The following is a 20,354-nucleotide window of genomic DNA, read 5'->3' on the forward strand; positions in this document are numbered from 1 at the left end:
AAATTGAGCAGTACCGACCACGCGCATACATATCGCCAACCCCTTACGAGCTACCTGATTGCTCGCGCCGAACACCATGCCGCTGTACAGCAGTCGCGCGCAAACCGCGCTCCTGAAATCCGTGAGTTCCCTCTCCTGTGCATTGTCATCATGCAGGAACCTAACCCAGCTATGGTCAGGTCAACCACGTGTTCAGCCTGAACCGAGAAGCCAACTCTCTGGAGGATTTGACAAATGGCATAATACTAGCGAATATTCTGCACGAACTCGACCCCGAGTTTGATCCATCCCACCTAGAATCCAATCCTGCCACTTCCCGATACCTGACGAATAAACGCAATATACAAGCTGTATATAAGGGGTTATTTCGCTTCATCCGTCGACAAATACCCGAATTAGGCTGTCAGGCCAAAAAGGTTGACTATCATGCCGTAGCTGAGAACCCCGAGCCGCAGGGGCTCAGCCAGGTATGTAGCTATTCAGACAGGCTTTGATATGAATTTTAGCAGGCTAACATGCAAAACACAGCTCCTTGCTGTCATGGTGTCTGCTGCAGCTATGGGGCCGGATAACAAGAAATACGTTCCTCTTATTCAAAACGCCCTCGACAAAGTCAACCAAGCAGAGATAATGAACATTATCCGCTCCATGCAGATTGACGCGGCGAATGCTGGCGACGAAGACAAGCTCAATGAAGATATCGATGCAGTGATGGAAGCCAGGGATATGGATCTGGTGGTTGAAGAGCAGAATGCAGCCTTACGACAGCAACTTGAGATGAACAAAAAAGCCCTCTCCGACTATATTACCCGCCTGGAACACTTGCAGCAGAGTCATGAAGAACTCAAATACGAAAAGGAACGAAACGATCGAGAGCTCGAGGTTTTACGCAAAGCCACGAAAGATGGCGCCAACAACGCCGAAGCCGTTCGTCTCTTAGAGGATCAAGTGCATGAACAAATGGAAATTATAGCGAAAAATGAAGAAAGTATTCGAGACCATGAAAGAGCGCGTGCGCAGCTTGAGAGTGAAGTCCAAAAGCTCACACAGAGGAGTCAGCATGCGGACGAACTGCGAGACCAAGCCACAGAATGGCGGCACAAAGCGGAGGAATTGGAAAAGAAGGCCAACGCTGCTGAGCGTTATAAGCAGAAGCTCGAATCACAACAACATCTTGTGAGAGAAGTGCAAAATCTTCAATACGAGCGCGCAGAATTGCAGGAGCAGCTTCGGTCGCTGATGGACGAGCAAGATAAGGGAGATCGGACGAGGAAAGCGGAAGACGAATTAACGCGCATGCTGACACAGTCTGAGCAGCATCTGTGGGATGAGCGCAGCCAGAAAACTCAACTTCTGAAGGACATGCAGACTCTCGAAGATGAGCTCCTGCGACTAAAGGCGCAGCGCAGCCACGATGAGCACTTCATTCAAGACTTACAGGACCAACTACAGCACGGTGGTGGAGCCCCGCAGGGAGAGACATTAGCTCTGCCGGGTTCTTCCAGTCTGGAGGACGAACTGAACAGTGCGTCTAGCGATGATGGACAGAAGAATATTCCCCTTGAGTTGTCTAGGCTAAGAGCGGAGAATGACTTGCTACGAAGAACTATTGGATCCACTGGAGATGCTGCTACTCTACGAAAAGAAGCCGACGACGAGAAGAAGCAGCGCGAAAGACTTCAGCAGAGCTTGAACGAGATGTTTGAGAAGCACACAATAGTTCAAGACCAGATAGACGCTCTCATGAAGAGCTCCACTGGAGAAAAGTTTGCAACCTTCGATCATCCCGTTCTTGAATGCCTGCTAATCTCCGTCGGTTCATAGTTCGAAAACATTCATCAGTTTGCGATCCGAGCACACTCAAACTCAGCATGAGCTTGAGCAGCTGAAGAAGCGCACTGGTGATCTGCAGGCAAAACTTGCAGACAAGGAGCGAGACTTGATGGGGGCGAAGACAGAGCTATCTGTTGTTCAGAAAGATCGGATCTCCGTCCTCGACGAGCTGAAAAGCACGGACAAACTTATATCCGAGTCTCTCAAGGCTGAGCTCGATCGCCTGCGGGAAGAACTGGCTTTCGTCACCAATGAACGGGAATCCCAGAAGACACAGTTGATCGATGCCTTACTCGCGAAAGACAAGTTTCGAAAAGACGCCGAAGAGGCAAAGGAGCTTCAGGAAACAGCCGCACTCAGCACTGCAAACCAAGATTCCTCGGAAGCAGCCAAGAAAGCAGCCGAAAAGATTGAGAAGCTGCGAGATCGCCTCATTGAAAGAAAGCAGGTAAGACTTCCCTTCCAAATCAGGGCAGTGCAGCAATGGCGAAAGAGCATGGCATGACTGTGTCAGCTGGGTATAACACGGACCAAACATACGTCATACATTTCCCGTGGGCTGAGGTCGAAAGGAAGCTTTTGAGTATATCCAGAGAGCTAACATATTCCAAAGCAACTCGAACAAGCCGAGCAAGATAAGATCAACCTACAGAGAGAACTTAAGACTCTGCAGGGAGGTGAACTCGCCACTGCTCAAAAGGTACGTACATGGGAATACAACATACAAAAAGCACTGTGACTACCAGTAGCAAAGCTAATCACCCTGCTTCACAGGCCGCTGCCGATCAAATGATGAAGAACTTGCAGCGTGAAAACGCGCTTATTGCGACAGCGTGGTACGACCTCACCAGCCGTCTACAAAGTAACCACGTCGTGCTTCAACGGCGGCACGATGCGCCCAAGAGCTGGCTGAATAAGCAGAGGCAGATGGTCAATGGTCAGTTGCGCCAACGCGACATGCTCTACCTCTACTGACCTAATGTTCTCAGCTTCCCCGCGGAGATAGGACGTAGGAGGTTGAGCTCCGTGTCTGCTCTGTGACTTTGCCCACCACCACAATTCACGTCTCCTTAACCTACGGCATACAAACAAATAGCATGCGCTCAAGTTTTTCAGCGCAGAAGAAAGAGATAAGAGCACCTTTCTACGGACTGATTGTCCATATCAAACTGCACATACCTCACGGCCATACCGTTCATTTCATAGACCCTTAGCCTTTACTTTAATATTGCGTGTACATTTCGACCGTCATTTCTGGTTAGCAGACACGTGTTTCGTGGAATGCGAAGCTGCATTGCCTTCAGGTGGTTTATCTAGATATCATCGCTTCGAGTTCAAAATCGCATTTTAGATTCTTCTTTCGTCGCACAATCATCGCAATACAAGTCGTTGGGAAGTTTATTCTCTAACTACAGTAAAGATACTGAACGCCATTTACCTAGACGTTGGAGCACTTCATACATCGATTTATCATAACTCTAGGACTACACGCGGCAAGTTTAACACCGCTACCGAAATATGCGCACCCTACGTGCCCCTGTCCTAACGGCACACTTTTATCCAATGACGCCTCCCATCCCCTGGAAAGGGGTCAGCTGGCGCGCTGATAGCAGGAATCGCGGCTCTAACTACTTCTGGCCCTCAAGGATGGTCAGCATGTTCTTCCACACTTGACCAGGCTTCTGGCTGGCATCGAGGCCGTGCCAAATGCCGTGCTTGCGGTAGTAGTCGACAACAGGGGTAGTCTGCTTGTGGTAGGAGTTGAGACGCTTCTTCAGAGCCTCTGCATTGTCGTCGCTGCGCTGGATAAGGGGCTCGCCGGTGATGTCGTCCTTCATGGACTCTTTGGGGGGGTTGAAGGTTGTGTGGTAGGATCGGCCGGAAGCAGGGTGGATCAGTCGGCCGGTAATGCGGGCGACAAGGAGGGCGTCGTCGATTTGAAGCTCGACAGCGTGCTTGAGATCACGCTTGCGTTCCTTGAGCATGACATCGAGGCCCTCAGCCTGGGCGACGGTGCGAGGGAAACCATCGAGAATGAAACTGTCGTGGCCAAGGCGTTAGTAGAGTACACAGAGGAGCTTCGTGCTACTACTCACCCGCCCTGGCACTCTTTGTTGTTGTCAAGCTCTTCCTTGATCATACCAATGACGATGTCGTCAGAGACGAGACCGCCCTGGTCCATGATTTTCTTGGCCTCGCGTCCTAGGGGAGTCTTTTTGGCAACCTGCGAGCGAAGCATGTCACCAGTGGCCTGTAGCGTGGCAAGAAACAAGGCGTTAGCCACCAATCAATACCATGTGGTGGTGGGATGGTTCCCGAGGCGCGATTTGCACATACCAGGTGGCAGCATGAGAAGCGCTCTTTAATTTTGGGCGCCTGTGTTCCCTTGCCTAGATTGCGTAAGCGGGTTAGCAATTGGCCAAACTCGGCGGCACAGCATCGAGTAATGCGGTCGGTCGCCAACATCGCAACTGACCAGCTCCAGGAGGTCCGATGAGCAGCATACGAATCTCCTCGATCGAAACAGGAGCAGCAGAGCCCGTGGCACGCTGCTCGAGGTTCTTGATGCGGGATTCAAGGTTGCCAATGACATCCTTTAGCTGCTTGAGCTCATCCTCAACAAAACCCATCTTGGCTGCGGCTTAAGAAGCTGCGTAGGAACCTCAGAGAAGAATTGTACGAAGAGTTGTTTTGAGCTGGTAGTGGTAGCTAGTTAGGAGCACGAGGAAGCGGGAGAGGCAAAGGCGGCGCGATGCCTGGGGCGTGTCTCGGGCGCGGCGAATGAAGAATAGATTGTGGCTATTGAGGTGAAGAGGTCGAAAAAAGCAGTGACGCTGGAATCTTGACCTGCTGCAGGCCGCCGGCAACGCACGGGGATTATTATAATGTCGTCTTGCGCCTAGCAGAGCTCCGTCGGAGTGAGCGCTGTGATTGGTCCACGGCCCTAGAAAACGCAACGTACCTAGGTACCTAACGTAGCGGATACCTGAAAAACACTTCCACGTGCAGCTAGTTCAAGCGCTGGATGCACTCAACAGCCCGCTGTAATGGGGCCTGCAGGGCCTGGGCCGAGGAATCTGTCAAGTACCTCTAGGTACAGTAACATAGGTGGTACGTACCTACCTACACCAACTACCTTGGCAAGGCGAGGCAGGTATAGCTCGGTGCCGGTTATCTCGGTCGTGCGGCATAGCAAAAGGATTGAATAGCCACGCCAATCTGAATTACTTTGTTTTCTGCCCGCGAAATCCGTACTTGTTTGCGGTTGTCCCTCTGCCCTCTTTGCCACTGCGCGCACAATGCACGCGAATAGGTAAGTAGTAAGTAGCGGGTAGGGCGGTAGTCATGTCATCCTGTGGTCCACGTGTGCTCTTACTGTGATGTGAGGCTGGGAGGAGCAGTTTGACTAGGTACCTACCTAGGTAGTCAGAGGCAATAAAAAAGCAACTAACATTCGCACTTGACAGATAGTCCTTGTTGAAAACATGGGCGAATGCCGAGTGTGGTCGGAAAGCGGCCTTGTATTATTAGACATGGGTGATGAACAAACCCATTGTTCAATGTTCTCGACTTGCAAGACTTGCCCAGGAAACCTCGTTCTTCAGCGAGGTATGCCCCCGAGCGGCCTTGTATATCAACCCCACGACCAACCAGCGAAAGCCCAACCAGCGAAAGCCCCTTGAGGCCTGTTGGATGGATTCAATCAGAATTATTTGTAAAATTTAGGTTTGATAGGTCCCCGCAGGCGCCGTTTGCCCTCTTCAGGGATTTCCCCGGCGTTAACAGCAGTAAATATATAAATATAAATACATTCAATGTTCTCGGCATCGTGTCTTAGTTCAACAACGACTCCTTGAGAATGTGCCTAGCTCTCTGGTGAAGTTCCTGTGAAGCCTAGCTCAATTTATAGGGCCGTGCAAGTTGATACTGGCTTTCACGTAACTAATGTTTTCGTCGCTAGGTAATCTGAGCATGAGAGGCTGTAAGATTGATGGGTTTATCTCGGAATTATTGCGTTACTTTCCTCTGGTGCGGAATAACCATCAGCTGAGCGGAATTTCGTTCATGTACTGGGCTATTGTTATGGTGGCACTATTGCACGCATCGGCAGACTGAATCGGCCTAGTTTTGGTGAATTGGACCCCTCCAACCCTCGTGCATTCCAAATCAATAGGTACTACTTACCTAGGCACTAAGTACCCCGCGTTTATATTGCAGCCACCTGGTAGCTGAAAGATCACAACTGCCGTTTCTTCCCATATCGTCTTTCCCTAACTATAAGGCATTGAAGGAAACCTGTCAACCTGTGAACGACTGAGGGAAGGAACTGACTGCTGTCATCGGACTGATGCCGTTGCCTCCTGTCAGGGTCCGTTAAAATGTGCGATGAAGAGCTGTGGAGGTTTATCTAGTTACCCCGTTTGATCCCCATTTGACTAGTTAGGCAAAATCTCCAGTCAGTCACAGTATCAACGGCCGAGCTGCAGGTCTTAATGCATGATTCAACTTTATCGGTAGGAAGGCGGTATTGCCGGGCGCAGGGATATGGAAATTCCTGCGAATACTCTCCTGCCCAGCCGTTTGCAACACCTCATTTATGAATAATTTGTACGCTCCTGCACGGAATCGGAACCGCAAACCGGAAACATTGCTTGAGCTACAACTGCAAAGATATATCGGCTAACTAGTTACCTATAAAGCTCGGCCCCCGCACCACATTTTCTAGGTAAACAGATTCTCCCAAAAGTTGATTTCAGAAAGCAAAGAGAAACAATCACCAAAAAGAATTATTTTGACAACATGTCATCTGAAGCTCAAGAGTCGTCTGGTTCCTATGATTTCATCGTTTGCGGGTAAGCCATAACACCTACACGTGTCAAGGTACATCACTAAAGATCCTTGAAGCGGGGGTACGACCGGTTGTGTGGTGGCCGCAGGCCTGGCAGAAGACTCAAACATCACCGTTCTAGTCATCGAAGCCGGTCCGCATAACGAAGACCTTGAGAATGTTCACATGGTCGGCGGGTAGGTAGCCCCCATGCAGAACAAGACGTGTGATGTTTAACCTACTTCTATAGCTGGGCGGCGAATTTCGGCAAAGAGACCGATTGGAATATTGTTACAAACCCCGGAGCTGGAATCAACAATCGGCAAGTAAAATTGAGCAGGGGAAAGTTCCTGGGCGGCTGCTCAGGTTGCAATGGTACACTTTGCATCCGCGGATCCAAGCAAGACTATGACGACTGGCATCTACCAGGTTGGAGTGGCGAAGAGTTTTTCACGTACATGCGAAAGGTAAAACCTATCATTTTCCCCATACGATCGCAGCTTCTTCTGGGATTGAATATTTGCTGACACATTTTAAGGCTGAATCGTTTGTGAGCAAGCCTTGGTTCAAGGCATCAGAGTCGTCTCACGGATACAATGGCAAACTGGGGGTCGAACCACATGACTTGGCCCCGATTTCAGAGCTAGTTCTGAAATCAATGGATTCCAAGGGCCTCAAGCTCGATGACGACATGTTTTCGCATGGAGAAAACCCGCACGGCTGTGGACATGTACCACGAACGGTAACGAGTGGTCTTAGAACGACAGGTGCTGATTTTGTTATCAATGCGAACGCCAGAAAGAATATCACGATATTGACGAATACTTACGTCGACAAGGTCGTGTTGGAGCGAGATTCAAAGGGTGAACTCGTAGCCACTGGCGTCAAGGTTCTTTCTGGTGACGGGAAACAGAGTACGATTGCTGCCAAGAAGGAGGTGATCGTGAGCGGCGGTGCCTACTGCAGCCCGAACATCTTGAACCGGTCAGGGATTGGTGCCAAGGACGAGCTGGATAAAGTCGGGATTACTACTCTCCTGGACCTACCAGGTGTTGGAAAGAACCTGATGGATCATCTTGTAAGTCTGCTCGCAAAAACCTGCAATTTATCAGATACTGACACGAAGCCAGATTGTCTTCATATTCTATGAAGTCGACCAACCTGGTCTAACCAATGACCACCTTATCTATCCCGAAGCCGCCTTCACAAAGTCATATGAACTTTGGAAGGCCGAAAAGAAGGGGTTTTTGTCCACCTTTCCATTCGGGGCTTTTGCTTTTGCGCGTCTTGACGAGCGTTTGAGTGACTCCGAGTTGTGGAATAAGGCCCCGAGAGAGTCGGGCCGTGATCCAATGGGACTGACACCAGCGCAGCCCAACGTTGAGTTCTTCACAACCGAGTGTTATGGTGGACCCAAGCAATTTTCGGATTTTCCTGCTGATGGAAAGTCAGCGTTTAGCCTGATCGCAGAGCTTTTTGGTCCCAGGTCACGAGGGACGGTGGCATTGAAAGATGCAAACCCACTTTCGGCTCCCGTTGTTGACTGTCAGTATTTGTCTGACCCTCTGGATGTCGAAGTTTTGGCAGAAGCATGCCGATTCGGAAATGAAATAATCACACAAGGCTCGGGGACGAAGGATGTTGTCAAAGGTTCCTGGCCACCTGAGGCTGCGCATCACACGTTCTCGTCCCGGGCGGATTGGGTGCCGTATGTTAAGAATAATGCCACCACATGTAAGTCTCACTCACCACTTTGCCACTTTCAAATATTGCGCTGAATCAGTATCAGGCTATCATGCTTCTGGCACATGCAGAATGGGTGACTTGTCAGACGAGCGCACCGTTGTCGACCACAATCTCATTGTGAAGGGAGTCAAGTCTCTCCGGGTTGTCGACGTCAGCATCATGCCGATTCTCCACGGTGGTCATACACAGATGCCCGCTTTTGGGATCGGAGAGAAAGCTGCTGATCTTATTAGGGAAACATGGAACCTGGCTACAGAAGCAAAATGAGATTGGGTATTGGCCATGGTAGTTAGTCCTTTAAAGCGGCGACTACGCGCCTTAACAATAATGAGAGTATTTCATTTGTGGAATCTCAACAGACATCTAAAAACCACCTAAAACAACATCTCTGTGCATTTTATATAGAAAATGTCGTGTTAATCACGTGGTGAAGTACTGTACTGGCTTGTCCCAGCCAATCTAAGCGGAGGTTAAAGCGGCGCTGGCATTGGCCGCGCTCTACCTGTTCTGGCGGTTGACTAACGAGCATGCGTATCCACTAGCTGCCTGCCACAGCTCGCATCAGTAAGGTAATCAGCAGTGCACACGAACAGGCCGCACGTTGGGCGCAAACTGTGACTACATTACCTCTTGCAGTGCTCTGTCGACTTTCTACAGTTCCCGGCCATCACGCTCGCAGATTCTCCGCCTGCCTCAAGTTTGCTCTGATCGCACGCAATCAGGCTACTGCGCAAACCGCCCACAATGCCAACCACAACTGCCGAGACGCTTTCGCTCGTGACACGCAACGTATCTGTCGCGCCCCTTGTTCTTCTTTCTGCCGTCGACCATTACAATCGCACCGCCCAAAACAAGGCCAAGAGAAGGGTTGTTGGTGTTCTCCTCGGCCAGAATGACGGCAAGAATGTGAGGGTGTCAAACAGCTTCGCAGGTACGTACTCTCTTGCTAGACACGACCTGGAGCTTGCGAAGCGCATGAGGCTAAATCAATGATTTCTAGTTCCCTTTGAAGAGGATGAGAAGGACCCATCCGTGTGGTTCCTTGACCACAACTACGTCGAGTCAATGAACGATATGTTCAAAAAGATCAACGCGCGAGAGAAGCTGATAGGATGGTATCACTCTGGGCCGAAGCTGCGCGCATCCGATTTGGAGATCAACGAGCTCTTCAAGCGCTACACGCCAAACCCTTTACTAGTAATCATCGATGTTCAGCCAAAGGAGTCTGGTGTACCCACCGATGCTTATTTTGCTGTTGAGGAGATCAAAGACGTAAGCTGCAAAGTGAAATGCGATGCACCAATAGTTTGCTAACTCCGTAATAGGATGGTACCACGACTACGCGAACGTTCTTCCACACCCCTTCGGTAATTGAAGCAGAGGAAGCCGAGGAAATTGGCGTCGAGCACCTCCTACGAGATATTCGTGACGTCGCCGTCGGTACGTTGTCGACAAGAATCACAAATCAGCTGCAATCACTCCAGGGTCTTCACCTGCGTCTGCGTGACATTGGTGTTTATCTGCAAAAAGTGCTTGATGGCCAACTTCCTGTGAACCATGCCATCCTCGGCAACCTGCAGGACGTCTTTAACCTGCTGCCCAACCTCTCCACCCCCGAGACGGATGGCAAGTCCAACGGCAGCGAACTGGCTCATGCCATGAGCGTCAAGACCAATGATCAGCTCATGACGATCTATCTCAGTAGCCTGATTCGCGCTATTACTGCATTCCACGACTTGATAGAAAACAAGATCCAGAACCGCCAGCAGCAAGAAGAAAAGGATGCCAAGAAGGAGGATGTCAACAGCAAAGACGAGAAAAAGGCCAACGGTTCGGCTGAGTCAAGCACGGAATCCAAGGATGTCGCTGAGAAGGAGAAGGAGTCAAAGGACAAGAAGAAATAAAATCATACAGTAGTGTTGGGAACTGCATTGGGCGAATGCCAGCTCACCGGTGGATCGTCCTCCCGTCAGTACGTTCGGGGTTGTACCAGCTCACAGCGCGAGGAGAGGATGAGGATGCTTATGTATACTTATAAAATTAAAAAGAAAAATACTAGACCGGGGTGATAACAAAACCTACAAGACAAGGCTGCTGCATTTTCCGACGACAAGACGAATACACCTGCCAATCACTCAAGGGCCTTCTAGATCCCCGCAATGATGCCCGCCAGCTCCTCCCTTGTGCACCTTTTATCCTCAACGTGCGCGGCCAGCAACTCTTCCCACTCATGCACCAGGAGGCACGCCAGTAGATGCTTGCAGCATGGTGTGGCTTCTGCGCCGTGAGTGTCCCACTGCGCCGTGCTCACCCCGCCAAACCGGCCTCTTAGCGGCGCCGCCTCGTCGTCCGCCGCTTCCGCCGGCCCTGGCCGGCCACCGTCAGCGTAGGCGTCCACCGTAAATGCGACACAGGAGCAGCTCCAGGCCTCAAGGTGCACCAGGTACGCGCGCGTTACCGCGGCCGCCGCCCCTCGACGGGCCAGCGTGTATGGCGCCGACCGGACCGTGTACACGGCCGGGCGCCATGCACCGCCGGGAGTCTCCTGCCCCCCCTGAGACGGCGAGGGGCAGGCGGTGTCCTCTTGTCGACCGGCGCTGGCCGGTGTCGTCGTGTCCAGCGTGAGGCGCCGCACCAGGTTCCTATCGAGTAGGTCGAGCGCGGGAAGCAGCATTCCGGGGAACACAACGTGCAGCGTCAGTATCAGCTTCCTTCGTTGCGGCGAGTCCCATGGCGCCGCAGCTGGTGAGGCGTGTCGCTCGGTTTTTTCGGTGGTGACAGCGGCGGCGCTGCTGAGGTCGTTATGATATGTTTCGCAAAGCGCGTGCACGAGTTTGCTGATGAGCTCGCGTTGGGATGGGAGTATGTCCGGCATCCTTTCATGGTCTTGACTTTGTCAAATGTGATTCATCATGTTGTTTAATTATGCTTTAGCTGGTTAGCTGTTGGCACCGTCTCCACCGCTCGACAAACGGGCAGTCCATGATCTCAAATCTACATAGTTACCTATACTTGAGGGTCAATTCAAGGAGATGCGTGGTAGTAGAAACTCTGGTGTAGAGACGAATATATGCCTACTATTGTACGTAATTTTTTGTATGCTACAGAATAATGATACATCGGTTGTTCTTCAGCTTGTAGTCATGTCGAACACGTTTGAAGGCCAATTTAAACCCATTCCTTGGGCTTCTGTAGAACGTCGACCAGACGTTGCTCCCGGCTATTAGTTTCCGGGATATGCATATAGCCCCACGAAGCAGTTCGTGGCAAGCTCATCAGAATACTCTCGACACGAGGGCCAGGGGTGTGAAGTCCAAAGGCAGTGCCGCGATCGTGCACCAAGTTGAACTCGACGTAACGTCCTCTGCGAATCTGCTGCCACTCCTTCTCCTTCTCGTTGAAAGGCATGTCCTTGCGTTTCTCCAATATGGGAAGGTACGAAGGCAAAAAAGATTTCAGGCAGTCCTGCACAAAAGCAAAGGTATTCTCCTGGTCGCGCTCCGACTCGTCTAAGTCATCAAAGAAAATGCCGCCAACGCCGCGGCTCTCCTTGCGGTGCTTGTTGTAAAAGTATTCGTCGCACCACTTTTTGAAGCGAGGATAGTACTCCTTGCTATGGGAGTCGCAAGCGTCCTTCAGCGACTTGTGGAAGTGGATGGCATCCTCGTCAAATAGGTAAGAGGGGGTCAGATCGCTACCCCCTCCAAACCACCAAGCCTGAGATGTGCCGTCGGGGTTTGCCGTTTCAAAGTAGCGATAGTTCAGGTGCACAGTTGGCGCCATCGGGTTCTTTGGGTGGAACACTAGGCTCAGGCCCGCGACGAAGAAGTCCAGAGAGTCGACATTTGTAGCCAGATTCTTGTGGTCTGCGCGCATTCTTTCAATGGCAGCCTTTGGCAGAGAACCATATATTATGCTGACAGCAACTCCAGCCTTCTCAAAGACGTTGCCATCTTGCAACACAGCAGTGATGCCGCCACCGTTGCCGTGGTCTCGGTCCCATTTGTCCTGGAAGAACTTCTTGCCATCAATTTCCTCGATTGCCTTAATGATTTCTTGCTGCTGCTCCTTGACAAACTTTTCCATTCGCAGTCGCATCGGTGAGTTGTCGCTGACAGGGGCTTCCTGCTTCGTTCGCATATCCATCTCGAAGAGCGATGCGGCGTCGAGTTTCGCGCTGCCTTGGCCATTCTAATCGAGGCACAGATTAGCTCATTGCGCCCAAATCCACCGCGGCCATTAAAACATACCACGCTGAAGAATTGATATGCTAGAGGGACAGCAAAGCCAATCGCGGTAGCTGTCAGCCAAGTCACTGCGCTTGGCCGCTTGAGAACAGGGTTCTGGTTGCTTGAGAACATTCTGCCAGTGCTACCGCAGTGACTCCGGGGTGATTGCCGAGTGCCATTGCGTAGCACGGACAGCACGCGTGGGCTTTGTCTTCGTGTCGCCATTTTGTGGTTGTGCTGCGATGCTGGTAAGCTGGACCGCCGAGGGGCCTTGCATATATGCTTTGCTTACAATGTAGGTGATGCCCGCCGATTCAAATTGATACAGTATACGGGGCGCTTCGGGTATGTATTTAACCAGAGGCACGAATTGAGTAGCCGCTCGCAAAGCTATCGAGCGTGGACTGATTTCTTTCCCGTGGCGTGGTTCCTAGTGAGACTGAGCAGCTTCCATTGCGCTAGAGTGGAGCTCATTGGCAGAGAGGTACCTACATCCGAGATGCGGGGAGCTACCTGCTATTAGTCATATTCGCACTGTACGAGCAAGCCATACTACCTTCCTACCTAGGCACCTATGTATCAAGGTATACGCCGCGTGATGAGGTGACCAAATCTTCCATATTTTCTATCCAAAGCTATATATTTTTACCTTATGGTCGTGTTACGTTCAACAATGTCTTGCACTCTGATTTATAATCTAAGCCGAGAGTCGTTTGATGATAGATGTCTATACACGAAACTAGAACATAGGAATCAATACTACTCGGCGGATTAAAGTAATGTGTTGGTGGCTGCAGTCACGGGGCTGAGCGGTTTAGCAATAACTGTCAAAATATCTCAATAACTACCTACCTACCTAGCTAGGTATCGATTAGACGTACCTAACATGTGCTTGCGCATTAATTATGACACTGAAACTTTGACTATTACTACACTAACCAGAAGTCGCTGCTTTTACAGGCTCCTGATTGCACGAGGTGACAATTGCACAAAAGTGACTGCGTCAGCTGGGGGGGCTAGATGTGATTCACACTAGAAAGAGGAGGCACCTACTAAGGTGGTAGGTACCTTAGTTGGTACCTAAGTAGGTACCTACCTCACGCGTAAGGCTAATATATAATTTTCCTCTATCATAACGCTATTAAGTGTCTAAAACAGCTTCTAAAAAAATGTAATAGATTTTTAATATATAGTAGCAGCCTAACAGCGTTGTGATAGGGGAAAATTATATATCAGGTAAGAGACCTGTCTAGCAAAAAACAGGCCTTCTACCAACCTATACAATTTAGTAGGTAGGTAGGTTAGTCTGTCCCCAACTGACTTCACGCCAAAGCAGCTAGCGCACAGGCCCGCGCCATTCGTCCTCGTGCCTGATGCTGATGCTTCTGGCCTGGCCGACGCCGCCATTCGCCATTTCGCCGCCTGACTCCCCCCAAGGCACTCCAGCGTCGTCACTCTTCCTTTGCGCCCCTCTTCTCCTCCACCCATTCCGTCCTCCGCCTACCACTACCTAGAACTTGGCTTCTTCAAATCATCAACCAAATTTCGCGCCTGTACCCGATTCACCTCCCGTCATCTCCGCAAGAAGCACACATTGATTATTATCACCTGTTTGTACTACGCACTCGCCCAACATGCGCAGCAAGTTCAAGGACGAACACCCTTTCGAGAAGCGCAAGGCCGAGGCCGAGCGCATCCGTCAGAAGTACGCGGACCGCATTCCCGTAAGTACCGAGTCTCCTCATGTCTTGCCTCAGAAAGATAGTCAAGAGAAAACTACTTGGTATTTTCTGTCAACGCTTCAGGTGTCATCGATGGACCAGGCGTAACTTGACGGATGGAGGCCAAAGTGAAGGCTTCACCGACTTGGACACTCATGCTAACAGTGTATTATCAGGTCATCTGTGAAAAGGTCGAGAAGAGCGACATCGCCACCATCGATAAGAAGAAGTATCTTGTGCCTTCGGACCTCACCGTCGGACAGTTTGTCTATGTCATCCGCAAGCGCATCAAGTTGTCTCCCGAGAAGGCCATCTTCATATTCGTGGACGAAGTTCTCCCTCCTACGGCAGCTCTCATGAGCAGCATCTACGAGGAGCACAAGGACGAGGACGGCTTCCTCTACATCACCTACTCTGGTGAGAACACGTTTGGCAGCGCTTGAGGCCGCAAACGTGGTAACGAGCCATCCGGCCACAATATGACGAGAATGGCGTTCAGGTTTACTTTTTTTTTTTTGACTACTATGCATTCAGAATGCAGCCAATATGACCTTGATATAACGAATCGTTATGGGACAACTTGCTCAGAAGGAACTCCGATAGACTGCAATATCTTGCATCTTGTCGGGTTCTGCTACAAGGCCCTCCCGCGAGATGCACCTGCAAGGGCGACGCACGCTTGGAGGAGCTAATCGACGTACCGATTTCAGGATGATAGATGGTGTCACTTCACCTGAGGTGCCAGATGCAAGGGATGTTGGCCGTGTTCTAGCTAGTGAATAGCGTTCGGAATAGCAGTAATTTGCCCTGTTGTTTCGAGTTGCCAATGAATATATGAAGAAGTCGAGACATAATACTTGCCACAGTGTGAGAAAGATCGCCAAAGGAAACTGATTGTGATGCCGCGTCCGATACCTCAAAGTAGGCGTTGTTGTTAGACGGCATGAGTTGTTTGAGAAGTCAACCCAGGTCGACTTTGCCGCAGCTGGTAGGGCTGATGATGTAAAGACGAAATATGACGTGGTATGGAAGACTCTCGAAAAACGCCTGTAAATTTAGGACCAGGGATGCTAGTAATATGCACCTTGTTCTATCGTGGGTACCTTTCAACGATCTGAAGGCGGGCAGCTTGGGGTTCAGCTGCAGCCTGCGGCGGCTGCAAGAATACTTTCCAAGAAGCTTGGTAGAATGATACGTCTGAGAGCCAAACCAACGGCAACTGGTGAATGTGACTGGATAGTGTGGTAATTTAGCAGGTCATATTGGCACATAGCGCATGGGACAACAATACACGCAGTATTAAAGAGAGAAGTAAAACAAAATCTTAAAACGCGTCTGTGCCCCTGTTCCCGGCAAGCGAGTTGGTGGCCGACCAAGGCAAAGGAGGCAGACGGCGCTGAAGGAGGGTCCTGCCAAAGAACAACTGACTTGTCTAGGCGTCGTTCTAGCCCCTAAATCTGCGATAATAACACCTATTATATCGCCCGTATCGCCCGTATCGCCTGTATCGCCCGTATCGTCTGTATCGTTAATCTCTGCATCGCTAACTCGGGCGCCCGGTGCGCGTTAGCCACGTCCTCGTCGAGTGTGAAGCTGATCTCGCCGTCCTCGGGTCTATACCAATTCGGTTAGCTTGTTGTCATTTGACCAATTCTTGTTGTCAAAATATCAGCTTTCGGGAAAGGGCACCTAGGTCTCCACTGTGTTTGATACAGTGGACACAGGAAGCGCTACGCCTTGTACTTGCCTTGTAATAAGTAGTACCTATTAACTCGAGACTCTTATGTACATATTAATAGGCGGTCCTTTGGCGTTCTTATCAGCTTCTCCGAGATAGTTAGAAGGCACCGGTCATAGCTACCAGTAATAGTAACGCGCGCAGGAGGGGTGGTTTTCACCCGGGTTTTTACCACGGTTTTTCCAACCCTCACAAATCATTGAGAGGTACTAGAAAGACACAGAAGAGTCTTATTAGATTAATCCAATAATAATAATAATAATAATGTGCCTACCTACCTGTACCTAGGTAGCTAGCAGGTACAGCGCGGTACCTGAAGCACAGGAGGCTGGACTAGCCAGAGCTGCGCCAGTTGACGCAGATCAATGCTTTAGTTAGAGGCAGCTACTGGGACGGGCCAAATTTAGTACTGATAGTTGGCTTGGCTTCGCTAGAAATAATGGGGGGGGGGGTTTGCTGCTTATAATTGGCATTGTTCTGCATCAACTGAGCTGAGCCCTTGGTGAGCGGCGCACAATAGAAAACATGCTATTGACAAAGGACAAATCAGATGCAGGGCCGCGCCACAGCATGTTGCCAGGGTGTTGACGCGCCTCGCCGCCATTGATTGGGCAGCAGCAATCCTGGCCCAGCGCTAACTACGACATTCTATCCGTACATTCACTAGTCTCTCACGCGTGACGCCTTTTGGCTGGCAAGAAAACGCTGCGCTCTAGCCAACCGCCCGACCTCGTACATCCTGGCCATGATGCAGAATACAGTCAAATCCTGAATTTGGCCCAGGTACAAGCCCCGTCACGTCGACGGCGCTCGGCTCGCCACGCCCTTGCCTCCCCAGTTCCAAATCTAGCCATGGCGTCAAATGTGCATCTCTCTCGTCTCGTCGTCCAGCCCAAAGTGGCAGCTGTCCTGTCGAATAAAGAAGAGCGACAGCCTCCACGGGTCTCGAAAGATGGCCTTGGATCGACGGGAACATGCAGTGTACCTCTTGCCGCTCCGAGGTGAACCCCTTGCGTGTTGGAATAGCAAAGAACCTGCAGCATAGCCCTGTTCTCGGCTTGCTGAGTTTCATACAGGCCTTTGTGAATGAGAGAAAGTATATTGACCGACTGCATTCGGTACATTCATTTGATTCAATGGTGCTGTGCTGGCTATTGTTCCTGTCAATCCGTATTCGTTCTTGTTCAGACCCTACACCGCGCAAGACGACAATCGAAAGGAGCCCATGTCCTTCTTCTTTTTCACTCTTCAGCTACAAAAGTGAGGAAACAAATCGGGCCCCCCTGTCTAGCAGATTTCCCCTCTGCTTCCAGTGCCACAAAAATAGTTAGCCCAACCGGCCTGCGTTTGAAAAGTGCTTGCCGCTGGCACCACGACGAACGCTGACTGGTCGGTCTGCCCGCTCGGCGCTTAAACGCAGCAACACGAGCAAATCGACCTCGTGTGAATCCAGGAAGAGCCACAGCTAGGGGCTTCGCGGTTTCGTTTTTCGTATTTTTTTTTTCATTTTATCTCTTCCGTCGTGGAGACGCCTGGTAAAAGTCCACGTTTCTTTTTCTCGTCCACCTGCCACCATCCTTCTTCACTCCTACATGTTCTCTTTGTATCCTTGCCTGTCCCCTTCATTGTACTTCACCCCTCCGCTTTCTTACTCTCTTTCTTTCTATATTCTTTGCCTCAGAAAATGCAGCGTGACTGACATTGTTTCGATTCCCCCCCCCCTTTCATTTGTTCCATTTCTTTCTTGTCTGCCAACCCGACGACTGACCGTCGTACCAGACCTGCCTGTTGTTCACTGTTGACCAGGAACACAAGCTTCCACCTCTTACACTGTCGCAATTTCTCGTCATACTTGCCCTTCCTCTCATTTTCGAACATATACCACGGTTTTTATCTCTCCTTCCAAACTACTCGAATACCATCATGAATAGAATCAAAATGTTTTCCTCCCGGAAACATGACGACCAGCCGTCGTATCCCGTGGTCCCGCCCTCTCTACGCTCTGATCCATATGAGACTCTGGATCATCCGAAAACCCCCGATAATCGTCCAGTTACCCATTCTAAACTCACTCCATACCTCGGGATTCGGTCTCAGATGTCGCAAATCTGGATCAATCGTTGGACTATTCTTCTTCTCCTCGTCATGGTCCGCGTCATCATTCTCATTGCCCAGCTCAACGACAAGGTTGAATCCGCCAAGGCAAAGGCCCTCGCTGCCTGTGGCAAAGTCGAAGATGTCGGAAGTGCCATGGCATCGATGCCTCACTACCTGTCCGCCGGCGTGAATTCAATGGCGGCCAAGGGCATGGAAGAGGCTGTACACGGAATGATCACAATACTGGATCTCATCTTTCAAGCTGTTCCTGTTATGATCGTCTTCTACATCAACTTCCTGGTAGGCACCTACGCTTGTCTGATCACTGCTATGGTGCATGGCGCTTTGGATGTTGTAGCATCGGTCGCCAAGGATGCTACCAAGGTCTTCAACGACGTGGTTGATGGCGCCACAAAGGAAATCAAAGCGCTCTCTAGCGACTTAGAGAATGCCATCAACAAGGTCACAGGCGGTATCCAGAAATCTATTTTTGGAAAGATCATTCCCGACATCCCCAAAGTTGACTTGACAGGGCCACTTGACAAGCTCAAGGGATTCGATATCAAACCGGACGACTTCGTCAAAGATGTGCAACAACTCAACAAGGATCTTCCTACATTCGATGATGTCCAAAACATCACCACCCAAGCTGTGTCGTTTCCATTCAAGCTGGTCCGCGAAGCCCTCAATAAGACGTACGGAGATTGGCACTTCAAGAAGGACCTCTTTCCACTAGCCCAGAAGAAGAAGATGACGTTTTGCTCCGACAACGACACACTGAACGGATTCTTCCAGAAGCTCTTCAATCTCATTCACAAAGCCCAGGTCATTTTCCTGGTGAGTCTCGGCTTTCTCGCCGTTCTCGCCATGGCGCCGATGGCTGCGTTTGAGATGTATCGCTGGAAACGCCGACAGAAGCATTGCGACCTTATCGAAAGGAACCGAGCCGACACAATGGACGTTGCCTATATTGCATCGCGGCCTCTGACTGCTCAAGTTGGTGTTAGTCTTAGTTCGCGTTTGCAGGGAGACAGAAAAATCCTAATGCGGTGGTGCGTCGCGTATGCTACCTCCCCTTCGGCGCTTTTCGTCCTGTCCCTTGCGCTTGCTGGTTTCTTTTCTTGCTTCTGCCAGTTCATCTTGATCAAGGCTGTACAGAAGGAAGTTCCCGAAATCACTGCAAAGATTGGCGAATTTGCTGATGAAGTGGTCAAGACTTTGGAGGAAGTATCATATGGCTGGGCCAAGGATGCGAACGGTGTTATCACTGGTTTCAACGACGATATCAATAAGGACGTTTTGGGATACGTGACAAACGCCACCGACGCCGTCAACAGCACCATCAACTTGTTTATGGATACATTGAACACGGGTCTTGAGACTGTGTTCAATGGTACGATTCTTCTTGCACCGATCAAGTCCGTCCTTCACTGTGTTATTGGTATGAAGGTTGAAGGCGTCCAGAAAGGGTTGACGTGGGTGCATGACCATGCACACGTCAACTTCCCCAAGTTCCCCAACGACGTATTCAGCCTGGGCGCCAACGAATCCGTTTCCGGCGACAGTGACCTCCGCAGCTTTCTTGCATCGCCCTCTTCTGTGACCACTGATGAAGTGAGCGGCGCAGTCAGTCATGTGGTCAACTGGCTTCTCAAAAGCGTCGTTCAGGAGCTGCTGATTTCGAGCGGTATTATGCTCGTTTACGTCATTGTTGTCCTAATTGGTGTTGTGCGCACACTGATAGGCATGGCAACTGCTGGCAAAGGAGAGTCGCAAGAAGATATGCGCTATATAGAACAAGATCAGCCTCCCCCCCCATCTCCACCAAGCATCGGTGCTGGCCACGGCAAATTTGCAGACTCTGAGGACCAGGGTGCTCGATGGAGGTCGGTGCCGCTGCATGAGAAGAGCGAACCATACGGGCGGTACGGACAGGGAAACTCTTACTAGCACCGGTTAGATGGCAGACGTTGTACTACCGTTGCATGATTTTGTATCTGGGGAATCTTTTACTGGTGTTGGCGTTGAGGGATAGATTTTGGGTACATTCCTTCACACCGATGATTGAAAACGGGAGGTAATACTAGTTTTTTCTTGTCACAGTCCTGGTCCTTGCTTTATGCCGTCTGTGAGAGTTGAAGATTGTACATTTCCATGTGGAC

The 20,354-nt window shown here is 50.5% G+C and overlaps 8 protein-coding genes across 8 annotated transcripts; 5 read left to right on the forward strand and 3 right to left on the reverse strand.

Moving 5' to 3' along the window:
- Positions 1-76: 76 nt before the first annotated feature.
- On the forward strand, positions 77-2,808 carry CCM_07478 (microtubule binding protein HOOK3, putative; the record flags this gene model as incomplete). The annotated part of the gene is made up of 6 exons (XM_006672619.1): positions 77-121; positions 180-467; positions 529-1,766; positions 1,825-2,281; positions 2,447-2,533; positions 2,608-2,808. The coding sequence occupies 6 exons, from the start codon at positions 77-79 to the stop codon at positions 2,806-2,808; spliced, it is 2,316 nt and encodes a 771-aa protein (XP_006672682.1).
- Positions 2,809-3,461: 653 nt separating this feature from the next.
- On the reverse strand, positions 3,462-4,463 carry CCM_07479 (adenylate kinase; the record flags this gene model as incomplete). The annotated part of the gene is made up of 4 exons (XM_006672620.1): positions 3,462-3,873; positions 3,930-4,084; positions 4,171-4,223; positions 4,310-4,463. The coding sequence occupies 4 exons, from the start codon at positions 4,461-4,463 to the stop codon at positions 3,462-3,464; spliced, it is 774 nt and encodes a 257-aa protein (XP_006672683.1).
- A 2,170-nt stretch (positions 4,464-6,633) lies between these two features.
- Positions 6,634-8,674, forward strand: CCM_07480 (GMC oxidoreductase, putative; the record flags this gene model as incomplete). The annotated part of the gene is made up of 6 exons (XM_006672621.1): positions 6,634-6,686; positions 6,739-6,858; positions 6,912-7,128; positions 7,200-7,739; positions 7,792-8,395; positions 8,445-8,674. 6 exons carry the CDS (start codon positions 6,634-6,636, stop codon positions 8,672-8,674), a joined length of 1,764 nt encoding a protein of 587 aa, XP_006672684.1.
- Positions 8,675-9,151: 477 nt separating this feature from the next.
- CCM_07481 (26S proteasome regulatory subunit rpn-8) lies at positions 9,152-10,311 on the forward strand (the record flags this gene model as incomplete). The annotated part of the gene is made up of 3 exons (XM_006672622.1): positions 9,152-9,338; positions 9,408-9,679; positions 9,733-10,311. 3 exons carry the CDS (start codon positions 9,152-9,154, stop codon positions 10,309-10,311), a joined length of 1,038 nt encoding a protein of 345 aa, XP_006672685.1.
- Positions 10,312-10,553: 242 nt separating this feature from the next.
- On the reverse strand, positions 10,554-11,282 carry CCM_07482 (uncharacterized protein; the record flags this gene model as incomplete). The annotated part of the gene is made up of 1 exon (XM_006672623.1): positions 10,554-11,282. The coding sequence occupies one exon, from the start codon at positions 11,280-11,282 to the stop codon at positions 10,554-10,556; it is 729 nt and encodes a 242-aa protein (XP_006672686.1).
- Positions 11,283-11,575: 293 nt separating this feature from the next.
- On the reverse strand, positions 11,576-12,861 carry CCM_07483 (coproporphyrinogen III oxidase; the record flags this gene model as incomplete). The annotated part of the gene is made up of 2 exons (XM_006672624.1): positions 11,576-12,598; positions 12,658-12,861. The coding sequence occupies 2 exons, from the start codon at positions 12,859-12,861 to the stop codon at positions 11,576-11,578; spliced, it is 1,227 nt and encodes a 408-aa protein (XP_006672687.1).
- Positions 12,862-14,270: 1,409 nt separating this feature from the next.
- Positions 14,271-14,800, forward strand: CCM_07484 (Light chain 3 (LC3); the record flags this gene model as incomplete). Its single annotated transcript, XM_006672625.1, has 3 exons — positions 14,271-14,360; positions 14,402-14,461; positions 14,534-14,800. The coding sequence occupies 3 exons, from the start codon at positions 14,271-14,273 to the stop codon at positions 14,798-14,800; spliced, it is 417 nt and encodes a 138-aa protein (XP_006672688.1).
- A 3,233-nt stretch (positions 14,801-18,033) lies between these two features.
- On the forward strand, positions 18,034-20,142 carry CCM_07485 (pheromone-regulated multispanning membrane protein Prm1, putative; the record flags this gene model as incomplete). Its single annotated transcript, XM_006672626.1, has 1 exon — positions 18,034-20,142. One exon carries the CDS (start codon positions 18,034-18,036, stop codon positions 20,140-20,142), a length of 2,109 nt encoding a protein of 702 aa, XP_006672689.1.
- Between the last annotated feature and the right edge of the window lie 212 nt (positions 20,143-20,354).

Source organism: Cordyceps militaris (genome assembly GCF_000225605.1).
Source record: "Cordyceps militaris CM01 unplaced genomic scaffold CCM_S00006, whole genome shotgun sequence".
Lineage (NCBI taxonomy): Eukaryota > Fungi > Ascomycota > Sordariomycetes > Hypocreales > Cordycipitaceae > Cordyceps > Cordyceps militaris.